This window comes from Peromyscus californicus, unplaced genomic scaffold (genome assembly GCF_007827085.1).
Source record: "Peromyscus californicus insignis strain IS unplaced genomic scaffold, ASM782708v3 Scaffold_11__1_contigs__length_118956290, whole genome shotgun sequence".
Lineage (NCBI taxonomy): Eukaryota > Metazoa > Chordata > Mammalia > Rodentia > Cricetidae > Peromyscus > Peromyscus californicus.
This window is the reverse complement of record NW_026294402.1, coordinates 76,653,356-76,678,544: the sequence shown is the minus strand read 5'-3', so window position 1 is coordinate 76,678,544 and position 25,189 is coordinate 76,653,356. Positions and strand designations below refer to the sequence as shown.

The 25,189-nt window shown below is 37.2% G+C and overlaps 1 protein-coding gene across 6 annotated transcripts in view; it reads right to left on the bottom strand.

Moving 5' to 3' along the window:
• The window catches only part of Mei4 (meiotic double-stranded break formation protein 4), a 607,360-nt gene that overhangs the window by 312,347 nt on the left and 269,824 nt on the right, over nucleotides 1-25,189 (bottom strand). For all 6 annotated transcript variants that reach the window (XM_052715252.1, XM_052715216.1, XM_052715224.1 and 3 more), the window contains one exon: nucleotides 23,969-24,507. In XM_052715252.1, the coding sequence (XP_052571212.1) occupies nucleotides 23,969-24,507 (539 nt within the window). The remainder of the gene's footprint in view (nucleotides 1-23,968; nucleotides 24,508-25,189) is intronic.

The window sequence follows — 25,189 nt, the reverse complement described above, 5'->3', positions numbered from 1 at the left end:
CCAGTGAATTTCACTGCTCTTACAGAGTTACCTGGCTAGAGAAGTGGTGCCACCCACAGTGGGTTTGGTCTTCCTACACCATTTAACAATCCCCACAAATATATCTACAGGACAACTCGAATGTAAACAGTCCTTCACTGAGAATCTCCTTCCAAGTGATTATAGGTTGCGTCAAGTTGACAATCCAAGCTAACCAACATATACAATAGTATAAAAAGTCTTTAGCAAATAGTGTGAAGGAAAGGAGCTACCATAGAGAAGCATAAAAAAATGTAAGAATTAACTAAAAATGGATTGAATACTTATAAATTAATACCTGAAACTATAAAAGAAGTAAACAGGAGAAAAGTTTCATGGCCTTAGCTTATGCAGATTTCTTGAACTGAACTTAAAACATGGGCAATGAAAACAAAAACAGGCAGAAAGGATTTAAAAACAAACAAACAAAAAACTAAAAAGCTTCTAATTCCACAACAAATAAGTAAAGATACAATTCACTTACTGAGAAAACATCTGTAAGTAACACATGAGATAGGGAACTAATAGCCACAATATAGGAAACTCAATGCTAATGTGATCAAACAAATAACTTAAAATATGGAAAGAACTAGAATAAACATATTGGGGGATTTATTAAGGCAACTCCATGTAGTTCAAAAGGAAGTTCATTTTGGGATAACTTATAGCCAGTAAAGGGGTTGGTTACAGGATCTGGGAGAGGTGGAACACAGTCCAGTGATGTTCTCTGGAGCACTCTGCTCGGTCTACCATTCAGGATCACAAGGAATCAAGAGAGCTGGCACATCCGGATCCCAGGTCTTAAGGGCTCCCATCTCAGACCCACCCCAGGGGCAAGTCATAGGCAGGTGTGACAGTTACCAGAAGCCTCACTAGGGGTAGTACTTCCAGGTCAAAGCTGAACCAGCTACCCACTACATAAACATTTCTCAAAGGCATTCCAATTATAAAACAGTATATGAAAAATACCCAATATCACCAACATTCACCATTTCTATACCCAATATCACCAACATTCACTATTTCTAATCATCAAACAAACTAAAATTAAAGCCACAATGAGCTGACATTATTAACAGTTAAGTTAGCACTTATGAAATTCTCACCACAAAGAATTGGTAAAGGTACAGTTCAAATCTAGACTACCTCACAACCTAATACTAGACTGTGCTGTTAAGTAAATATAAAACTACTAAATACATGTGTTCACTTAAATAAATTTGTTTTCCAATAACTGAGATGCATCTGTAAAGAATGGAATGATGTGTGTGGTGTCTATTTACACAGCCTTCATCAATTTTAAAAGAAAATTATAGTACAACTAAGTTTTAATTAAATATCTTGAATAGTCAATCATGAAATCAATTCCAATGCAGGCAGCTCTGATTTCAAGTGTTTTTCCACCTTCTCTTCTTACAGAAAGAGATCTAATCAAGAAGATATATTCCAATCCATCAATTTGGAGACAGAGCATAGATACTTACAAAAGAAAAAGGAAACATGTACAGCCATAAGACATAAGCAAAGATAGAGATCTCTGCTAGACATTTGGAAGAAAAGCAACTTATTTGTAGATATTTCCTGTTTATGTACAGGCCTTTGATTTTTTTAATTTAATTTTTCTTTATTCTTTTTTCTTTTTTATTAAGAAAAATTTTTTATTCATTTTGCATACCAAAGATTCCCCCACTTCCCTCCTCTCCAGCTTCCCATCCAAAGCCTTTCATTATTAAGAATTAATTATATATATATATATATATACACATATATATGTATATATATATACACACCCATCTATGACATGTATTTCCCCTTTGATAGAAATAACTATGGACAAATACTAAAAAGCCTACCACAGTCTGCATTCTACTAATTTCTCATGTCAATGAAATAACAGCTTAGTTGGAAATTTTCACTCTGATGCCTAAACAAATACTCTGACATTTATGAACTGGACTGTCTTCCCCTTTCTTCTTCTTTGTCCCTCTCCTGTGGGGTTAATGGACATTTTCACTTGTGCGATCAAACTCTTGCCAATATCTTCTATGGATTGCAGCCAGTCTAGAGATAGGTCTAGTCATAAGTAACTGAAATAAATTACTCCTAGTTCTTTATTCCACAGCATTTACCATTCTAACTCCAGAGCCAGGCTTCCACAGTCACTAACAGGTGGCCTGGAGGAAGATTTGGAGATTCAGTCAAGTGTTAACAGCAACTTTTTGCAGTTTGGCATCAAAAAATGCTGAACCATCTGCCAAGTACACCTCTATACTCATTAAAACTATCTTTTCATGTCTGTTCTCACCTGGGAAGATGTGCTGGACAGTAATGAGATTCCACATCTGAGAGTGGCCAACATATCCCAGCCAGACTTGCTCAGCATGCATTGATTTAGCTCACTTTAATTCACATTCAGTCGCATCCATCAACATAAGTCATACATTTGGCAGACCTTATATTTCCACTGTTGTCAATTCACATGCTATTAGTAATTTCTTTACTTTTTTTTTAAAATTTGTGTAGCAGAGTCTGAAAAGAAATCTGAAAATACTTATTGAATTATACAAAGGGAGCTGCAAGACTTAGGAGATTAAAATACAAGAAACCTAATTAATTTTAATTTCAAATAATAAATGTTTGTTTTGAATAAGTAAGTTATACTGAGTGATCTGATAATACATGTGATATACTTGAATCTGACAACTGATATCTAAGCTATCCATAACACCAATCATGCACCAATCATGCACCAATCATGCAGAAAGTCAGTTTTTACTTGATTGAAAAAGGTGTAGGTGATGTAGTCAAAGATGTGGAGCACAGGCACCTCCCACAGCCCTTGTGACAGCACAGATCCTAGCCTATAAAGTCTAGTATCGTGATTTATTACATTTATTATGTTTTCTCTAAATGTACAGGGTTGAAAATCAACTATGTGCATGAAAGTGAACAATATAAAAATGCAAACTGAAGATATCGCTATATATGAGTCACTGGAAGTTTTTAATAAAAGAACTTAACTATCCACTTTTCAAAAAGACCATAACCTGTTAATGTTTTGAAGTAGAACTACTTCATTCATTGCTATTTGTGTCTATACTCATGCCACACTATTAATTATTACTGTCAAGATCTCGATGATACCCTTAAATAAGCTGGGGTAAATTCCAACACTGTGTCTGCCATAATAAAACTCTGTTCATCATTCTCTGCACTTTTACAATACGTGATAGTAGCTTTACACATTTTTCTACCTGAATTTAGTTTACTGCCAGGCATAACACAGACAGTCAATAAATCTCTTGAGTAAGAAGATAAACAGAGATGATATAATTTGTCTTCTCTGGAAGACACTGATGTACCACCTAGATACCCATGCACTGAATCACTGTCACCCAGGCTACGAAGACAGCTGTTGACAGCCTCCAGCTTCCAGATCCTTCAGCTAGCTGCTCAGCTGCCATAGACATCTTGTCCTAAGTTATACCCCTCTCCAGATGGTCCAGCATCAAGTCCTGACTCACACATAAGCATAATGGCCTGGACCCTGTACAAAACAAGCCTAGACAATGGCTGTGTGCACTGCAACCAGAAAAGCCATAGGTACATGGCTGACAAAGCATTTGAGAGCTCATATCCTATTATAGTTACACAGACACTAAAAATAGAGCTATGGAAATCCATGTTTGTTCTCTTAGATTCTAGGTTTGTTTTAGTCTGATTATCCTTCCTACTCTCTCATTCCTTCATTTGACATACAAATGTTTACTCTGTGTCATATAAGTATGTAACTTTCTTGGCTTTTGTACAGAAGCTCACGATGAAATAGTTTGTCTTGAATCTCAAAGGAGGTTTTAGACTTGCACTTATAAACAGTCTTGGAGGTTAAGACTTGGAAATTTGGGATTATATATATTTAATGAATTCAGCATTACAAGATGGACATGATCATCCTGGAGCCAGGGCTAGATTGCTAGAGTTTGGATAATAAATGTTCCCTAAAGACCCATGTGTTAAGACATCTGCTATACTCCATGATGCTCTTGGTAGGTGATGGAGCCTTTATGAGGGATCATTTACTGGGAGGTTTTAGGTTTTGGGGGTATGCCCTTGGACAGAATTATGGTACCCTATTTTTCCTTTCTCTTGTTTCCTTGTCATGAGGTGGACCTCATGCCTCTGAGACAAGTTGCTGTAAAGATATACAACAAGCCAGGCGGTGGTGGCGCACGCCTTTAATCCCAGCACTCGGGAGGCAGAGCCAGGCGGATCTCTGTGAGTTCGAGGCCAGCCTGGGCTACCAAGTGAGTCCCAGGAAAGGCGCAAAGCTGCACAAAGAAACCCTGTCTCGAAACCCAAAAAAAAAAAAAAAAAAAAAAGATATACAACAAGGTTAGTGATGGACTGGGATGTAAATCTAAACAAGCCCTTCTCTCTCATGTCACAGAGGGCCACTAACACATATATGTGTGCATACTAATCTCATTTGCCATACTGTATATTTTCACAAGCACTGCTTCTGTTATCTTGCAGTAGAAGGATCGATGATGGGCAGGAGGTTTCAAAGTGCAGCAGGTACAGGAACGCAGAAACTAACATTTCAGCATCTTAGAGTGATATTATACTCTATGAAAAAGACAGCTGAATGGCACTAATAAAAGGGAATCACATTTCCTTCTCTTAAAACCCAAAGCAACAAACACACAGACATAAGACTACACATAAGTCAACAGGTTGTCCCAAGTGCATTTTATGTGCACGCCTTGTTGTGTGCTATTCCTTTTGTCCTATATTCATTAACTATTTATTTTGCCAGAACAATAATAAAGGTTGGGATCTATTACATACAGAAACCTGAGGGCAGGCCACATGAACGAACAATGAGAGGTCAGGACATTTCCACTTAATTGGAGAAAGTTTACCCTCCGAAGAAATGGAAAACTGATTTCATTTTCAGGACCTTAGGAAATTGTTTAATAATCTGCTCTCGTAATCTTCTCTAATGCTCTAAGAAGTTGTTTTGCCAAAAAGAACCCTTTAAGTATGTAGAATGGAATAATATTTTTCTTATCTTGTTCTCAGCAAAGAAGGAAAAGAGGACCTAATTACTGGAATAAGATTTTCTTATACTCAGAACTGCTGCAAAATGATCCCTCAGCTATCTGCCCTTATCCTGTTGGAAATCCATTCCTTACATGGGCGGTCCTGGTTCTCAAACACTTTATTATGAGCAACTATATTTAAAAGATGTAGTTTTTCTTATATAAACCACTGTTAATAAGTAAATAACTGTTTTTACTGGTCTTATTTCCTCACTATTCATAAAAATGTAAAGTTCTAATTAATATTCAATTGGAATAAAATATAATTTAAAAATCAACACAAGTTCTTTTCTTTGCCCTCTAAGAAATGATGTCCCCCAAATGAAGTATATCTTAACGTTTGTTACATAGAAGATTCTTCAAGCATACAGTTTTATATCACATATCTAGCTGAAAACAAATGAATACAATATTATCTAAATTGGGAGGTTGGAAAGCTCATGAAACTTTAATGAGTCACCTTGGATAAGAAACATATGGTAAAACATGGTGATCACTCAAGAAATACTATTTCATCCATATTCAAAGGGTGGCACAACAGAGTTCTGCTCTGTGTCTGGGTTATACCAAGTCTCATTTACTCCTTACCTTCCCAACTAAAGCTATCTTCCATTGAATAACATAATACTGTTATTCTATGGAATAACATAATATATTAATAATTCTTTGTAAAGCTGACATAAAATTTTTTACCATCTTCTCATTTGTTATATTTGGTACATGTAAAGACTTGGGATAAAATATAAATATTGTTTAGAAACTTAATTCCGATAATGTTAAAGCAATTTGATTCCTAAGTATCAAATAAATATGACCATTCTAACTAAGGCTGAAATCCAAATTGTACATCTCCCCAGAAAATTTTAAAATATAAAAAACCCTCATAAATGATACATTTAACACACTAAAAAGAAAGCTGAAAGAAATGTGAATTTCATTATCTTATGCTAAAGTAATTCCTTCCATATATAAGAAGTATGATTTGAGCTATCATATATTTTTGTCATGCCTCCTTTCTAATCTGAAACATCATTGGATATGAGGAAACTACATTTAAAGTAATTATTAATACATAAGAATTTACTACTAACATTTTGTTGCTTTAAATTTGAGTTTCTGTCTAAGTGTCTTCATCTCTTATTATGTTCTCCTTTGATTTATTAAGTTTTGTGGTAATGTGATTTGATTTAAGGTACAATTTATCTTTTAACCTTTATGTTATGATTATATGTAGTTTGCAAACCACCATCACAGTGATAGAGTATTCTCAATTTGTTCAAATATTTATCTTTCCTTTTGAGTTTTGTGCCTTTACTTTGATATTTAATGTCCTTCTACTTCAGTCAAAGAATTCAGCTTCAGTATTTCTTAAGAAGGCATATTTTAAAATGATAAACTCCCCTGATTTTATATTGTCTGAAAATGTCATCTTTTTTTGACTTCTGTAGGACATTTTTGGGGAGATAAAATATTACTGGTTTTCTTTTGTCTGTTTAATTGGTTTGTCTTTGTTTTTGCATTCTAAATATCCCTAAATCACGAGGTTCTGGTTGGAAAATTTGCCATATATAATTTCCATTATATACATCAATTTACTTTTGTTTCTTGAGATATCTGATGTTCTCTCTTTAGTAGAAATCTCAAGAAAAAATAAGTTTGATGAGGTTTTGTTCAATGAATTTCTGACAAAGACAAGAAGAAAAAATAGCCTCTTTAATAGATGTTAAGGAAAATGAATGTTCAAACACAGAATATGGAAATTACAGTATTGCTCAAGACAACACATAAATAACTCATTGAACACAGGATCAGTCAAGATGGTGCCTACCTACAGCCTTCACCTCTAAGGAATAAAGCTCAGGATACTATAGGTAGTCTGCATGCTACCAAAGGAAAATCAAAGGTAAATCAAAGGAGAAATGAAAGTTAAATATCAGGCGAGCTACAAACCCTTTTATCTACAATGGTGACCTGCCTGCAAGATATGTAGGTACAATACTGGAATAAAGCTTGTAGGAGTAACCAATAAATATCTAATTTGAGTTAAGACCCACTCTTGGCTCAACTTCCTATCTAATTTCTTCTTTCACCATTTTTCCTAACTGCTGTTGTTTGTTTTTGCTCTTTTGGAAGGCCTGCCACCCAGCTCCGAAATAAATCACACATGGAAGTTTATTCTTAATTATAGATGCCCAGCATTAGCTTGGCTTGTTTCATGCCTGCCTTCCTTAACTTAAATTATCCCATCTACCTTTTGCCTCCAGGCTTTTCTCGTTCTGTTACTTCTGTAAATCTTACTCTTACTCATGGCTTGCTGTGTAGCTGTGTGGCTAGCCCCTGGAGTCCTCCTCCTTCTCTGGCTATCTCTTTGTTTATTCCCCAGATGTCTCCTTCTATATATTCTCTCTGCTTGCCAGTCCTGCCTACCCTTTCTCCTGACTTGCTATTGGCCATTCAGTTCTTTATTAGACCATAAGGTGTTTTAGACAGGCACAATAACACAGCTTCACAGAGTTAAACAAATGCAACATAAAAAAAAGTAACACACCTTAAAATAATATTCTACAACACCTAACCCTATTCATCTAAGCTGTATTCGCTAGATGATTCTTATCTGAGACCCAAAGTTTTCACATGAGGAAGAGTAAGTTGAAATGAATACTGTGTTGGCCCACCCTAAAGTCAACACTAACAATTTCTCTCTATTGCAAAAAACAGATGAACAAAGGCCCAGTGGCACACACAAATGCAATCTTGGACATACTTTGCTTTCACTTCGTTTCAGTTTGTTTAATTTATGTAACTCTTCTATACAATCATGTGACAAACTCAAAACAATGAAGGGAAGGAAAAAAATGTGTCTATTTTTGTCCTCTCATTACCTTCTATTCTCTTCTCCATTCCCCAAACTTTATTATTATAAAGTGCGGAACACATTTATACCTCTGACTACTGAATTATTCACCCTAGGCAGGCATGCATGGTTGGGGATTTCTTCGGAACACATTTTCACAATTGTTTTAATGATTGATTTGACATTTACATATCATCTCTCACTCCAGAAAGACAGCTACATTTAATAATAAAATAAAAGTATTTACACAAAGTTTTACAAATTTACAAAGTACTTCCACAAATATCATTTTATCCTCATCTAATTCATTTTCAAATGATAAAATGCAGTCTGAGAGATCTTACGTGACTTTCTAGTGAGTGAAGAGCTTTCTCATTTCCTAATATAAAGCCTTCCTAATTTCCTGAACTCTACACTATCCTTACTCCAAATGTTTATCTGATAGAGAAATTCTTGTATGAGTGTCTGATGTCACAAAAACAAGCAGGATGACAGGAATCGCTATCAGTAGATTCTCTTGAGTCTTAATCCTTAAGGATGCTATTATGCTTTATAACTGACTTCAGAGTTGCTCATTAGAAAAAGAAGGAGAAAACAATAGGGGATACCTAGGACAGCAACTGAACAGCATTCATGTGGCCAGTTATATCCTCTTTACTATTTATCTTGGGGTAGAATAACAGAACATTTGCCAGCCAATATGGTATTCTGAAAAGGCAACGCATGGCAAGTCAACTTATTTTGGCCTTTACATTTAACAGTGCTCAGCACCAGGTAACTTGCTCATACTGAGCAGACTGCAGGTTTTTAAAAGAGCTCCATAATAACCTCTGTTACTGAGCTGCTCTTCTGCCAGCTTTAATTGACACTTGCACCTATGAAGGTACAGTTTTTCCTCAGCTTTAATTCTCTTGGTATTTAATTAATTTGCAGAAAATGAAACCTCAGGTTCATAGATTTGAAGTGTGTCTAGGAAATACATTAACCTATTTTTAGATAGACTCTATCTACTATACAGCCTTTCTAAAAAAGTATGTCCCAGTTGCTGAGTCAGGCTGTGACTGTTACAGACATAGAATAAAAACATAGTCAGCAAATGATAGGTGTCTCTTGAACAACTTCAAACCGAGGGTAAGCAAACACCATATTAAGATACCAGTGTTCATTCCAACACAAGAGATGTTAAGTCATTCACACTGAATGCTAATGGAACGGCAGCTTGCTCTGTCAGTTACCAAGCAGGATATGTGTTTGCACACCTTTGTGTGTACTGATGTTTAAATACCCTGCCTCTTAGCAAAGCGATGACTGCTCTGATCAGTCCTATCCCCGAAAATCAGCAGTGAAACCTTTAGAAATGTCACAAACCATGAGATCCAGTATATCTGTCTGGGGGGGACATATGTATCATGGATCAAAGATCCAATCAAGAACACTGCTGATTCTACACCAGTTAGCGCATACAATGTGAGGGACTCTACACTAAAGCTTTCTAAGTTTATTTTTCTTAATTTAGCTATGGGAGGTAAATTTAGACGTTTCAGATTCATTTTCAAGAAAACACACCTTTAAATTTAATTTTTTTTGAGAATTTCATATTAGGTCTGTATTTACATCATTCACACTCTCATTTTCCCCCTACAATTTCTCTAGTGTCCCCCAACCTGCTCTCAAATTCCTATCCTCATTTTCTTTAATTATAGTTGTGTGTGTGTGTGTGTGTGTGTGTGTGTGTGTGTGTGTGTGTGTGTACAGTCTACTGCATCTACTTACTGTTGCTCATATGAGTATTTATGTGGGGATAATGACCACTTGGGATTAGATAACCTATTAGGAGCTCATCCCAGGAGAAGACTAAATATCCCCCTCTCTCAGAAGCCACTAATGACCTTTTGTTCTTCATCCACATGTTGGCATATATGAGATTTCCTCATCGACTCTGGCAGGCAAACTGGTGGTGGTGTAGTGCAGGTTTTGTTTAGGTGATCATATTTTTGAGATTTCATGGGTACAGCTTCTCTATCATTTATAGAAACATTATCTCACAGCTGATGCCCTGGTCCTCTGGCTCTTAACATCTTTTCATATAAGTAAGAGCAAAACTAAGAACCCATCTTTTGTATATAACTATATTCACATATGAGTTGACATGTAATCAGTGATTAAATGCTACAATTTACTTTTGTTAAAAATTATGACAAGATCAAGCTGAAAGCACCTAATATCTAGCATTTTGTTCAACTTGCTCTTTTTCATGAAAAAAAAAAAAAACAAGATTATATCTGAAAGACTAATTTTAGAAAGTCTCACCTTTTGGGTAAAAAAAAAAAAAATCTTTTATTCCAAAAAGCTCAGGACTCAGAGGAAAACTCACAGTGAAAGAAATTAGTGAACTGCTGAACAAGGGGTTGGACTGCTATGGGCTGCAACTAGACGTGATGATTTGGGAAGGTAGCAACTTTCTTGTTCGAGGGAAGTAATGAAAACTAATAAAATAAAGTTAGATCAGAGTTTACACGGTTGCAATCTTGAGAATAGTATATCACATCTTTACACCTCAGTTTTCCCATCTGTAAGGCAGAAATAACCACCTTTCCAGATGGTTACTAAAATTACATTTACTGATCATTTCAAAGTAGTTAGCAAGAACTCAGGAAATGTAGGTCTAACAAATTAGAAGTAGGAATCAAAATCTTTTAACGAGGTGTTTCTAAAATTTAATGTCTGTATGAAATACCCGGGGACCTTATTAAAGGATAGATTTAAATTCTGTTGTTCTGACACAGCAGCTCAAGAGTCTGTATTCTAACAAGGCTTCAGGTGATGCTCACATGGCTGATCCCTGAACCACGTTCTGAGCAATAAGGTTTAATGGACATCAAAACAGGAACCCACATCTGTATGCTGTAGAAAAAATAGCAGCCTTTGTGAAATCTAACTGCAATGACGTGGGCTTTTGCAATTCAGAATTTTTTTTTTTGGTTTTTCGAGACAGGGTTTCTCTGTGTAGCTTTGCACCTCTCCTAGAACTCACTTGGTAGCCCAGGCTGGCCTCGAACTCACAGAGATCCACCTGGCTCTGCCTCCCAAGTGCTGGGATTAAAGACGTGTGCCACCACCGCCCAGCTAAGAAATTTTTAAAAAGGGAAATAGAGTATCTCTGTTTAGACCTATCATGGCCTTAGGATATATTACTGAAAGACTGGTATTAGTATCACTAATAATGCTTTACCTTACCAGTTACTTAGTATTTTTAAAAACTATTACATAACTTTTTATCTTCATATGTATGGCTCAAGGATTGAATTTGGTAATTTGGGCATGATCCTGACATGCATTTTTGGTTTATATTTTTGTGTTGATTTTAGTTTGTTTTGTTTTGTTTTATGGTTCTGGGGGTGGAATCTAAGAACTTCTGTGGCAAGCATTCGTGCTGAGTAATATCCAGCCTTTGGAACCTCCTTTCCTTTTTTTCTCTCCCCTCTCTTCTTTTCCTTCTCTTTTTGTCTTAAGCCCACAAAAAAAAAAAAAAAAAAAAAAAAAAAAAAGAAATATCCAAATAAGATAATGAAATATTCTAAAATGTACAATGTTACTAATTTGATTATCTATATAGTTCCCCAGCATTAACTCAAAGATGAACCCACTTCCCTTTAAGTTTACTTAGTATGTGTGGTATGTATGTGTGCGTGCATGTGTACGTGCGTGCATGTGTGTGCGTATGTGTGTGTGTACATGTGATATGTGTGAGTGTAGGTATGCCTGTTCCATGGCACACATACAGCTTCAGAGGATAACTTTCAAAATTCAGTTCTCTCCCTTTATGCTGTGTTCCAATGACTGAACTCGGGTCATCAGAGCAAGCACTATACCCACTGAGCCATCAAGCTGATCTTTCACCTGTTTTTGTAGGAGTAACATTATAAACAGCAACCCATCAGGAAAAACAGCTAAAGCAGATTCATGAAAATGGCACTAAATTATCTAGTTATACATCACCATGAAATGAGTGCAACTTAGAACATCATTCAGTTCTGACTTTAGGAAAACTGAGTAGCAGGCAGCCAGTTTGACTAGTCCCTTCTTTTAGAGAAGCCTTCCTTTGTTGGCTTCTAGGACTGTTCTTTCCCAGCTTTCCCCCTAAAGGCCCAGTTTCTAATTCATTCACTTATTTACAATAATTTTCATCTGTGCACGATGCTTACAGTTCTTTTCCCAGGCCTCTGTCCTAGACACGGCTCTCTTTCTGTTGCAATTTGTTTTCTCACAGTTTAAACAAATAAACAAAAGCACCCATCTCTACTACCTCCATAAATTTATCTCATAGCAAGTGATCTCTTTTGAGCTCCACACTAAGAACGCTGACTCAAGTTGGCTTTGCTATCTGACTTACAGTTCTCTTGCAGTTATTCTTAAATGCTGGGTCAGAAAGTGAACTTGGACTATGCTTCCTCTCTGCTAAGGATACCTCTTCATTCAGTAGTAGCCAGAACCTAGAAATAATGCTCATGTCTGTTTCTCCTTCCTCTCCACCTCAAACCCACAGTCAAACACTGTAGATTCTCTGCACTAATACTTACATTTTTTGATATTTTCAGTAGTACTCAAGTTGTTCAAACATATGCTATTGTGCAGGTCTATGTTTACTTCCAGGATAGTAGTTCTGCATGACTTTCCCCATCATTCTAACTGAAGTGCTCTTAGCTGATCATTTTGTTATCTGCCTACATTAGTGTAATTAGCACATCAGGTTTTACATTTTGCATGCTTAATGACATTTGACTGTCTTGGGCACTTACTCCTCTCATCTCATTCTTCCCTTTCTCTCCTCCAAATATGTGCTGGTTATTCTTAAGTTTGGCTAAATCATTATTCAGTATTATTTACATCATCATAAATACTTACAGCTACACACCATATTTTCGTCGTCCAGAGGGTGCCTGGACTGGTCTACTCTAGTGACCAGCCTAGCAAATAACCTAGCTGTCATCATAGAGCCTTTGTCCAGTGACAGATGGAGGCAGATACAGAGATCCATGGCCAGGCACCAGGCTGAGTTGAGCTCTGGGAAGTCAACGGATGAGAGAGAGGAGAGATACTGCACGCGAGGGACATCAAGATCATGATGGGAGGACGTGCAGAGATGACTGGCCACACTAGTGGAAGCCCATGAACTGTGGACTGGGGGCTGTGGAGCCCCCATGGGATTGGACTAGGCCCTCTGAACAGAAGACGGTTGTTTGGCTCGAACTGTTTGGGGGGCACCCAGGCAGGGGGATCGGGATCTGTCCCTGGTGTACAGGCAGGCTTCTGGAACCCAGTGCCTGTGGTGTGACACCTTGCACAGCTTTGGTGCAGTGGGAAGGGGTTTGGACCTGCCTAGGCTCAGTGTGCTGGGCTCTACTGACTCCCCATGGGAGACTTCAATTTGGGGGATGTGGGGATGCTGGGTGGCTTGGGAAATAGGGCTGGAGGGTGGGAGGAGGGAAGAGGGGGGATCTGTGGATAGTATGTGGAGTGAGTAGAAAATTTCTTAATAAAGAAAAATGAAAGAAAAAAATATATTTTTCAAAACAAAAAATATTATATTTTCCAATTTAATAACTGTTTTATTTTATTCACAAAGTTAATTTTTAAGCATTTAATAAAAACTCATCCCTAGCTACTCTCAAGATGTTCATATATATTACATATTTCAGCAACATTCTTTCCTTAATTTCTACTAAATCTAATTGACCCCAAGTCTGAATGATGGCTCTCTCGGCTTAGACACAGCTGCCACTCCATCCAAAGTCTCCTGTCTGCAAAGCTCTCTCGTCATTTCTTCCAGTTATTTGCATCTAATACTTTTTATTTTGTTTCGTTTGCTAGCTCATTTAATCACAGAATAATATCCAGTGGGATCCGAGAAGGGTTGCCTAGGAAGTATATTTTATTGTTTTGTTTTCAATATATCCTGACCACAGTTTCCCTTTCCTCCATCCCCCACCAACTTCCTCTCTCCCCCAGATCCATTCCTCCTCCACTTCCTTTCAGAAATGAGCAGGCCTACCAGGAATATCCACCAAACATGGAATAACAAGATCAGGTAAAACTAGGCACAACCCTCCTATCAAGGCTGTGTGAGGCAATCCAGGAGGAGGGAAAGATTCTCAAGAGCAGAGAAAATAGCCAGAGACATCCCTACTCCCATGGTTTGGGGCCTAGGGGTATCCTTTAAAACAATGTGATAAAAGACGTCAGAAAAACTATTCAAATCATCCCTAACATGGCAGGAATGAAGTAAGATGGAAAACAAACAGGCAACACTGTGGATGCTTCCACGGTTCTAAATTCTTCCACTACAGGATTTGGAAATTCCAATTCGCTTTCATTCCTGACATTCTGTTTGAACACTCTGGTGGGATTTTGTTTGTTTTAATTTTTTTCCTCTTCTATCTGGAAGTGTACAGGAATTTGATTTATTTTGTCCTAGTATTCTAGAGTTTCACAATGATGACCTTAATATAAAATCTATTTCCGTGGAAGTACTGGATACTTGGGAGGTTTTCCATTTTGAATTACAGGGTTTAATTTTTAGGAAGCACTTGAACTACTACTATAGATAATTCTTCCCTGCCCCTCCAGTTTTCCCAGCTCCCTCCCTCTGGAAATCCTACCATTCAAACACTGCTCTACAGGTGGTCTCTCATTTTTTGCTTGTTTGCATATATTCTATTTTTCCTCTCTTGTACTTCCTGGGAGTTTTTCCTACCTGACCTTCTAAGTTTTCAATTTATATGTTTTATCACCATGTTCTTACCTTTCAAAAGGTCTTTTTCATTTCCTGAAAAACTTTAAATTGCCTTATTCTTTTTTTTTTTTGCAATTGCAAAGCGTGATTTTATCTCTCTGAGAGTATTAAAGTGCATACATGTCTGTACAGTTTAATTTTTTTAAGTTTTTCTTTCCTACTTTCTCTCTGGTTCCCTCATGCTATTGACAAGGTCAGTTTTTTCCTATTAGAATGCTACCTCTGAAATTTGAAATACTGAATTATATGCTTATATTTAAGATCAAAGATTAAAGGGTGATTAGGAAGTCTTGTTTTGTTAAAGGGGCCAATGTGATATACATTTCAGGGTGTGGTAATTAATATTGCTCCTTCTTTTTTATGGATCGTTTGTAGTAGAACACATACGTTTTTCCTCTTGGGACAGTCATTTTTATCCCAGAAAAATCTTCCCACATGCTATCTGAGCAGGTAAAGTAAACTACCTCTCTGTTTCTAACCAATAATACCGATGTTACTCAAAGTGAGATATCTGAAACTCAAAACAATCAGTAAATTACCATCACCTATCACTGAACTCCAAAATTTGAAAGGCTTATCCAGTTAAGCCATGCTGTACTTGAATTTTCAAGGGGAAAAAAAAGAGCTTAGATCACCTTAAGTGCTAACAAAATGTACTGACACCTATGAGTGGAAATCTATAAATTTTGTAGGCCTCAGGGTTGCCTTAACCTAGTTCTTGTTAAAATTTATTTTATTCCCTGAGCTTTACCTTCCTTCACAAGGCTGTTTAACCCTTCTGATATAGGAAGATGACTGGAAGATCCCAGCTTTACATCATCACAAGAGAGAGCAACATGAAGAGATCAAGACCTGCTTCTCAGTATACCCCAAAGAACGAGATCAAACCACCAGAAAGGCAGAGGAAGCCCCTCCTGGGCCTCTGCCTGAGGTGCACTTTATTTCCACCTGACAGAGAGGATGAAGTCAGGACTAACCTTAAAACACAGAACTAAGAGAGGGATACATAGCTATGTGGAGAAACAAGTACACATTTTAATAAATCTAAAGAGTCATAGACAGAAAAAAAAGTCTTCCAAAAAGATATCCACATTAAGTCCCAGGCACTTGTGATTAATACTACCTTCTGTGGTAAAAGACTCTTTACAGAAGTGATTAACTTAGTGAGCTAGAGATGAAGAAATAATCATGAGCTATGCAGAAGCCATTTTTTCATTTATTTTCATTTATGAAGCTTCTAGAGAAGTCAAAGTACATTTCACAAAAATTGGTAAAGCAGGAGGAAGATACATTTAACATTTATACAGCCATAACCATATAATTTATATTCAATTAGAAAGGATGTTATAAGGCTGGACATGCAATTATAAAGTTTCCAAGATATGGAATTAACAGCCAATAAAAAAAAGGTGATTCTACATTGTGCCACAGAGCAGGACTTTTGCTTTTTTCTTTTCAGCTATCTATAAATATGAATCTCTGCAACACCTTCCAAAGCAAACTGCAAATATTCTTATTATGAAATTGAGTGAAATATTACTAAGGTGTTTGTTTTCCAGTGAATATATCTTAGCCCATAAATATAAGTCAGTTTGTTTCTTCTGCATTTAGGAAAAAATGCAGAACGAATTTTTTTAAAGTAAAGTGGAAATATGATATAGTAGAAAGAAGAATTTTTCACCCTATAGTTAGATTTGAGACCCAGTCTTTTCATTACCAGTTCATTAAGTATTTTGAATGAGTCTTTTAACTTGCCTGACTTCAGTGTGTTCATCTAGAAACTAAAGATAGCAGTAATAACTATTACATGGCTCTGAGCTGTGGTCAGAACAGATAATAGACTCTCGGGGTGAGTGCTTTTGAAGCTAAAAGGTAGATTATGGAGTCAGACTGCTATTAATTATCTCATAAAGAGATACTGGAATGTACGGTAGCTTTGAAATTAAGCTGGACAAAGTGCTGCTCTGGATGTTCCTTCTTCCTCAACCTGAACACAGAAAGCTGAAAACCGCTGTGAAAATCTACAAACCGTTTGTTTACATACTAATGCAGTTATCAAAATGAGCTTGAGGACTGTACCTTATGACACAAATGTTTTAATAAATATTTACTATATTAAATGAAAACTGCAAGAAAGTTATCCTATATTTAAAAATTAGCTCTATGTATAGGTGCAAATGAGTCACAGAACTTGTAGTGCTTTGAAAGAAAATGGTCCCCACAGTCTCAATAATTTGAAAGCTTACTCAGCAGTTGGTAGACTGTTTGGGTAAGATTAGGTATGGCCTTGTTGGAGGTGGTGTGTCTGTCACTGGGAGTGGGATTTGAAGTTTCAAAAGTCCACATGAGGCCCCATGTCTCATTCTCTGCCTTCTACAGGTGGATTGGAAAGTAGCTCTCAGCTACTTCTCCAGAACCATGCCTACCTGCTTGCAACCATGCTCCCTGACATGATAATAATGGATTAACCCTCTGAAACTGTAAGCCCTTAAATGCTTTACTTTATAAGAGTTGCCTTGGTCATGGTGTCTCTTCAGAGTAATAGAACAGTGACTAATTCAAAACCTTAATCTTGAAGTCCACTTATTTTTTTTCCCCTGAGGAATAATGCAAAATAAAGCCAACTTAGTCTAGCTTTAAAGAAAAAAAAAATCCTTCTGGCACACTCTAAATAAACTGATAAATGCCTATGATAAAAACAAAAATGACAGAGGGTAGCAAAGGTTTTGAGAGAACAAAAGGCGTAAGATCAACAACTGTAGCATTACTGCAATGACACTCTAGCTCCCAGCAAAGAAATGTGCAGCCAATGCTACTACCTTTACAGAGTGAAATTCGGAAGGTAATAAATATGCTTCACTGGACAACATGATTATAACAAGAAGGAATTATAAGATATAACCAAGGAACACACATTGATGGGGAAAAGATCTAATTTCATGAGCCATATTCTTCAGCTTTATCCATGAATTGCCGAAGTCAGTCCACGCAAATATCACTTTGATTGCGGCAAAACAAACCAACAAAGAACAACAAAAACAAACCAACAGCCATCTGTGAGGAAACCAACTATAAATTTCTAGATCAGAGTCACAACAGGACGGAGCTTTATGGGAAGGGATCTGTCAATGAAACTGACACTCAGATAGTTAATTTATAGTAGAGTTCCATTAAAGCAGAAGGAAAAAATTCCAGGAAATCCTAGTAGTCACTGCAAGCTGCAGCTGTGGAAGGCCAGTACGTGTACCAATGCCTAATGTCTCATTATCTGACAAATGCAAGCATGCCAGGAATGCATCAACCATGTTAGTAAGGCATGCTGCTAGGGAAGGAACTCATGGTGCTCAGATGTGTGAGGGTGCAGGAGACATAAATAGCCACTTTTTTTAAACCCTATTTTTAGTTAAAAAGAGCCCTCATCAGGGGCCTGGAGATACAGCTCAGCAATTAAGAGCATGTGCTTCTTTGCAGGAAACCCAATCCAGTTCCCTCATCCACGTGGAGGCTAACAACTGTCAGTAACTCCCACTCCAGAGGATTCAAGGCCTTCTCACCTCTCACTCACCGCATGCATGTTGTGCACACTTGTCTACACAGGCAAAAACAGCCATACACATAAAATAAAAATAAACATTTCTTAAACAGAGAGACCTCACTGAGATACTGGTGTGACCTCAGGCAGAACGCAGAAAACAGAATGGGTTTATTTTTCAAGAAGAAAAGGAGAGACAAATATATATCTAGTGTTTGCACGATGCTAAATAGCAAGCTACGTACTTTGCGTACTTTGTTTTTTCAGTAAAACGTTCCAACAGTCCTAAGATGCAGTCACATTTCTTAGCTCTGCCTTACAGACATGCAAATTAGGTAACTTACTCAAGATCACAACTAGTAAATAAGACTTTCATCATACTAATTTAAGCTGTAAATCTGCTTAAAACACCAGTTTTTTGTTTGTTTGTTTCTTGTGTGTTTTTTTGAGATTTCACTCCTTTCTAATGCAGGCATTCACCTCTATATTTTCTTTTTATAAAAACATTTTTTGTGAAATCCAAACATTTTAGTAAATTTTCATTTGCCTTGAGAAACTTTTGAAATTTCTTTTGATTTCTTATTTATTCTTCATGATTATTAAATGGTTGTTTAGTTTTCTATATTCTTGTAATTCTCCCATTTTATTTATTTTTCAATTCTATCTTTATTGCACAGTTGTCAGAAAAGATAAACTGAATAATTTTAGTCACCAAGGCTTCTTCTATGACTTAGATATGATTTATCCTGGAGGATGCTGTAAGTGTGGTTGAGAAGAAATGCATTCTTGTGTTGAGTGGAGAGCTTTGCCAATGCCAGCTAAAACCATTTGGCCTACACTGTTCCTTTAGTGACCTTTTCTCCAGATGTGCTACCCATTACTGTAAATGAAGTATTTAAATCTATTAAGAAGAGCAAACAAAGTCCAAAATTAGCAGAAGGAATGCAATAGTAAAGATTCGAACAGAAAAAAAAGAAAGCAAATGAACAGTTTAAAAATCAAATAGAAATTAATTTTATATAAAGGAAAAATGAACAAATCTTAAAGCAAAGACACAAAAAAAGTTAAGCAAAATTATGAACACAAGGAGACACATTACAGTGGATGTCTCAGGCACAAAATAAATATTAAGAACTATTATATGAACAGTTTTAGCAAATGGAGTAACAGAATGAATGGATACACTCCTAGAAAATCAAAACTTAAACAATACTGAATGAAGATGGGACAGGAAGAATGGACAGACTAATTTGAAATATAATAATGAAGAAAATGTGGTTAACAGTCACTCTATTTTCACAGATGAATTCCATAAAAAACAAACAAAACAAAACAAAAAAACAAGGACTCACAACTAATTCTTCTTAAACTCTTTCTAAATATAGAAAGAATTTCAAATGTATCTGACTATTATCAAAGTTGACCAAAAACAAGAGAGATAATAAGACAGTTAATAAGAGAGTTAATAAGACAATTTCTGAAGATAGGTGAGAAAGTCTTCAATGGAATGCAAACCAAAGTCAACAAAACATTAAAAGGATCAAACATCATTTTCACTTCAAATGCAAGCTGGGCGGTGATGGCGCACGCCTTTAATCCCAGCACTCGGGAGGCAGAGGCAGGTGGATCTCTGTGAGTTCGAGGCCAGCCTGGACTACAGAGTGAGTTCCAGGAAAGGCGCAAAGCTACATAGAGAAACCCTGTCTCGAAAAACCAAAAAAAAAAAAAAAAAGAAAGAAATCAGTTCAAATGCATGTCAAGGATGCAAGGCCACTCAATCAGCATGACACAACATGTTAGCCCAAGTAAGAGAGAGAAAAAATGGATAATCTCAACATGTAAAAAAGCATTTACAACCTAGGACTAAAACAAAATAGCTATTGTAGGGTCTCATCCCAATACAATAAAGGACATGTGTAAAAAGCCTACAGCTAAAATAATAATCAATAAACTTTTAAATAATTTTCCTCTAAGTTTTGAAAAAGGCACAGATGTTCACCCTTATCATTTTTTCACCAGGTCCTTCTCGATCTAGTCAGTGTAGCTGAAGAGAGTGAAGTGGGAGGGAAGGAAGAAGGCGGGACTATGCTCCTCCCGGTCTGCTTTTGTCTCCACCCCATCATGTCCTAGGTCCCCCACTTTTGTTTTTACTTTGCAGTTACTATGACATAAACACACTGAAGGAAAAAAGGCATCCCATATTTGTGTGTAGTAAACAGTTCACTCTAAGTATGAATTGGTTTTGCTTATCGACTATAAATTTAAGAAAAAGAAGATGAAAGGGAACATCTACTCCAGAGTTTTTCTGAATCTTAGATTTTATATGAATAGGAATTCCTAAAGTGTTAAAGAGTATTAAAGAGTCATACAGATCAAATACTCTGAATAAGCCCTGCCTTCTTTCATGATTGCTAATAAGGAAGGGAATACGGGTACCTATCCCCATGTCTGTATTATATTCCGAGGATGCTCTGGAGAAGGAGATGAAGACGATCTGGAAGATGTTCCTATACATCCTCTTTATGGGTAGTTGTCAACAAAAGCTCCCCTAGATTGTGTCCTTGCCATTTAGGATATCTTTGATCCATGGGCTCTATTTACATATTTATTTATTTATTTGTTTGTTTGTTTAGTGCACAGGGAGGCTCTATTTATATATTTATCTATCTATCTATTTATTTATTTAGTGCACAGGGCCTGGCCTATAAAGGTGTCCTCTACTGAGAAACACATAGTGAGTAACCAATAGGGTAGAAGGTTTCCACAGCCAGGAACTGACCTGGCATGAATTGAGAGTCAGATTGTTTATTATTGGGTGAGACCCATGTTATAAGTTCCAGTATTTCCTATATATTTCACAATCCCTGCCAAGTGTTGTCAGTAAAAGAATCACCTTCAGGATTCAGGAAAGCCTCCATTGACAGCTGAGGGGCAGACTGGGTGAAGCAGAAAGCACTCATTTCTAGGGCCAGGAGAACAGAAGGTGTTAAGATCTGGGGTTCTGAAGTCAAACTGCCATGTTCTGAGTACCTGGAATTAATATGCGAGGTGCTGGCTTCCTCTGGTTAAGATGGAGTATGTAGCATCTAGTTTTACTTTTTCTGATCTCCAATATCATGCCCTTGGCCTGACACTGGCCTGGCCTCTGTGGCCAGGGGATCTCCAAGAGAGTAGAGGATTCTCTGGTGGCTGAGTGTCTTTGCAGATGTCTGCTTTTCTTCCCAATTAGATACTCTCTACTCTGCCAGGGATGGCTTTACATCTCTCCCCTTGTACAGCTACCCTCTCTGTGACTGCTTTCAACCTTGAACCCTTGCCATGATGACCACGCAGTGAGATCTAATAGGGAAGGTGGCTATAAATAGCCAGTTTTTATAATAGTTGATAAATATCAGTGGCCCGAATGCAGGCTGAGTATGTCTGAAACTCTGCTTGCCAAATCTAAAAGTACCCATGACCTGCATGTAACTTCTTTTAGTTGGGTGACATCAGACTCTGAGCCAAGTCACAGGTGTGAACCTCTCATAACCAATTATCTCCTGAAAGGTCTCCAGCCTGTTTGTCTGGGATCAGATAGGAAAGTGATGGGCACCAGAGGCAAATCTGTGAGAGAGGGCCAAGCCTGCTTGTCAGCTATGGCAGCTGAGACTAATATGAGACCAGTGCCACTGAGGTAAATCAAGTATTTCCTAGGATTCAGCAGAGACTATGGTCCAGAGCGGCCAAGGCTGCATCTTTTTTCTCTCAGTCAAACTTGGTAATGTCTAAGAGTCTCCCACATGGTACTGGTTTTGGTGGCATAAAAGCCAAAGGAAATGCCAGGATTGTGTGATGACCAGATGTGCTGTGTGTGCTCTGACAAGGAGAGTCAGAGAAATAGAGCTGCCCAAGTCCTTTAGAGCCCAAAAGTACATGAATGAATCCTAGATATGGGATGGACACAGAGCTGTTTACAGTGTCAGACTTCAGTTTTGTTGGGAAGTGGTTCTGAGTGTGCCCTAGTTCTTCCCTCTTAGATTTAGAATTAATAGACAATTTCTGCAAGTGACTAGAATTTCGGAATTGGTAGGTGGATGGGTCTGAGAATGAGGAAGATCAGTCTTGACTCTAGAGCTCCCCTAGTAGATGAGCGGGCTAATGAGCCTGAGCCTATCTGCCTCCTCTCTGCATCAGGCTCTGTCTTTAATACTGTGACTGATCATTAGATCACGTGAGGCTAGCGCAGAGCAGGACTCAGAACACAGGTAAATGGGGCTTCTGGTTTCCCTCAGAGCTTATTGTGGTTCATGAAAAGAGGAAACTGGGAGATGGTAGTGGATCAAGCCATGGGTAAGGTGCGGAAAATGCATCTGATCTGCCCATGGGACAGACTAGACCACACTAACATTCTCTGCTGACAGACTGGACATGCCCATCTAGGTGAACTAAGGAATGAAGGAAGAGAGAAACAACTCTGACCCAAGGCTTCTCTCTTTGTTTATTTCTCTGTCTCCACCTTATTGCAGATGGGACAAACTAATTCTAATAAAGTAACCACTCAGCTGACTTTTGAAACACTGGCAGAATTAGAATTGCATCCTTAGACATTCAAACAAACAAAAACCCTGACATTTCTTTTTCACAAATCATAAAGAATATAACTCTTTATTATGATAGTGTAACTATATCTTCCATTATATTATTTTAAATCAGAATTTAAACAGATCATATGTAAAGATAAGTATACAACCTTCTCTAACTACTTAATCCTAAAACAATACATACACCTGTTATCTATATCAACTTGGTTCTGTGACTTGTTTATTGCTATTATAGAAATAGAAAGTATTATGAAATTATGACTTCATAGTAACTGTTAACTCCTATATAACTTTAAAACATAATTCTGCCAATTACTATTCCTTTGATTGATGCCAGGGAATGAACTCTTTGTGGGGCTAGTCCTTGGGTGAGATGAGCAGAGGAGAGTTCATTTCACCTCACTAATACGTTCTGATCAATAAAAAAATTCCTAAATCCATCCTCCATAGGCTTTACTGATATTATCTTTGAAAGAATGAAGAACAGTGACTACCATTTTGAGGTGCTCAATATGGACATGTAAGTGGAGGCCAGCCATGAATATGAAAGACAGAAAGGAGGGGTATAAGAGAAAGACTGGAGAGAGAGAAGGAAAGAGGGAAATGTTGCAATTATATTATAATCTCAAAAAATAAAAAAAAAATCAATGACACAATAAATAAAAATTTAAAATACTAAAAAGTATGGATGTAATTTTTTACTAGTATCACACATTTAAATTTTCTGCAAGTATAACTAAAGTTTTTTTTAAATATGCATAAAACTTAGAAATAGGGTTTTACCTATCCGTTTACATTCTGTATGCATATACCTCCTTTGTTATATGCCTCCACTGACTTTTTTGAAAGAAGGCATGGTCCTGATATGCCCTGGGGCGTTTCCTTTTAGGCATTCAGACGCACCTATATTCATTCACATAACCTTCTTGTTAGCAGAGTTGAAAGAAAACAGGTACAGAGGCCCAATTACAGACTCTCAGCCACAAATGCAAAAGAACCACCAAATATCTCCACCAAAAGGAATGTTCACTGAAATTACTTGGATCTTAAATCATAAATAGGTAATATATATATATATATATTACTTACCCGGTTTATACTGCTGTTCCCTAAAATAGCCTGAAGTAGAGTTTTCTCAAATTCTTCCAACTTCTTAGAACATTTTTTAAGAATATGATTAGATAAATTAAAATCACTCGCCAGTCTAGCTAATGTAGCAACAGCTTCCGTCCAAAAGCTTGAGAAAGGGAGTTTAGGGTTACGGTAAAACGTGATCAGGCCATCTAACAACTGTGAAACAGAATCAGAAACTGCGGAGGAGTCTTTTTCAAAGTGGGTTAAGTACACTTTCAGACTACTGGATTCTCTCAGTTTCTTCAGTTCAAGCAGATGTTGCAAGAACTGCAAGTGAGAAGATGGAGGATTCTCCAGGGTGGTGCATGGCTTTTTCTCAAGAGGCAGTGGTAGAAGGGACGAGGGACTACAGCTCTCCACAACATGCTGGGACAACTCTGCAGATTCACTTCTTTGCTCATTTGATAAAACACATCCAGAGTCATCCATCAAAGCCAATGTATTCTCAGAACTTGTAGGCTCCTGATCTGGCAATGGGGGGAACACATCGTGTCCTGAAATAGGAAGATGCAAAAGCATTATCTTCCTGCAGCTAGGTGTCTTAAAAACGATACAATGATTCTCTTCTATATGAAAATACTGCATAAAACATACAAACATACATAACCATTTAGCAAAACAGAAACTGTTTAGTTTGACTAAAGAAATGGTTTTACGCATATTCAGTTAGATCTCTCACAGGGAGGAAAGATCGTGAGAGCCGGAGGTGATTGACGACTTTAAGAAATCAGTGTCCTGCAGATTCAACAGTATGGATGCACATATGAACTCAGAGAGACTGTGGCAACATGTACAAGGTCTGCACAGGGTCGAGCTTTAAGCATTCCCTGTACTGTGAGGGGGAAGTGGACACTGGATCCCATTCCTCATCAAGAAGCTATTTGTAATTGATAAAATGCTGGCAAAGGGAAAATCAGTTTTCTCAAATGGAGTGTCACTGGGAATATTAACCACAGTCAGTCCAGGGCAGGCCCCATGCACAGGAGTAGTTGATTAACACAGAAGAACTCCATGTTTGTTTGTTTGTTTTTTGTGGAAGTTTGATTCCACTTTGGCGTTTTTTTTGTTTTTTTTTTTTTTTTTTTTGCTTAATTTTTATGGTTTTATGATGTCTTTTTTGGGGAAAGAGAGGAAGTGGTAATGGCTGCACAATCTTTTGAATATGCTGCATTAAAA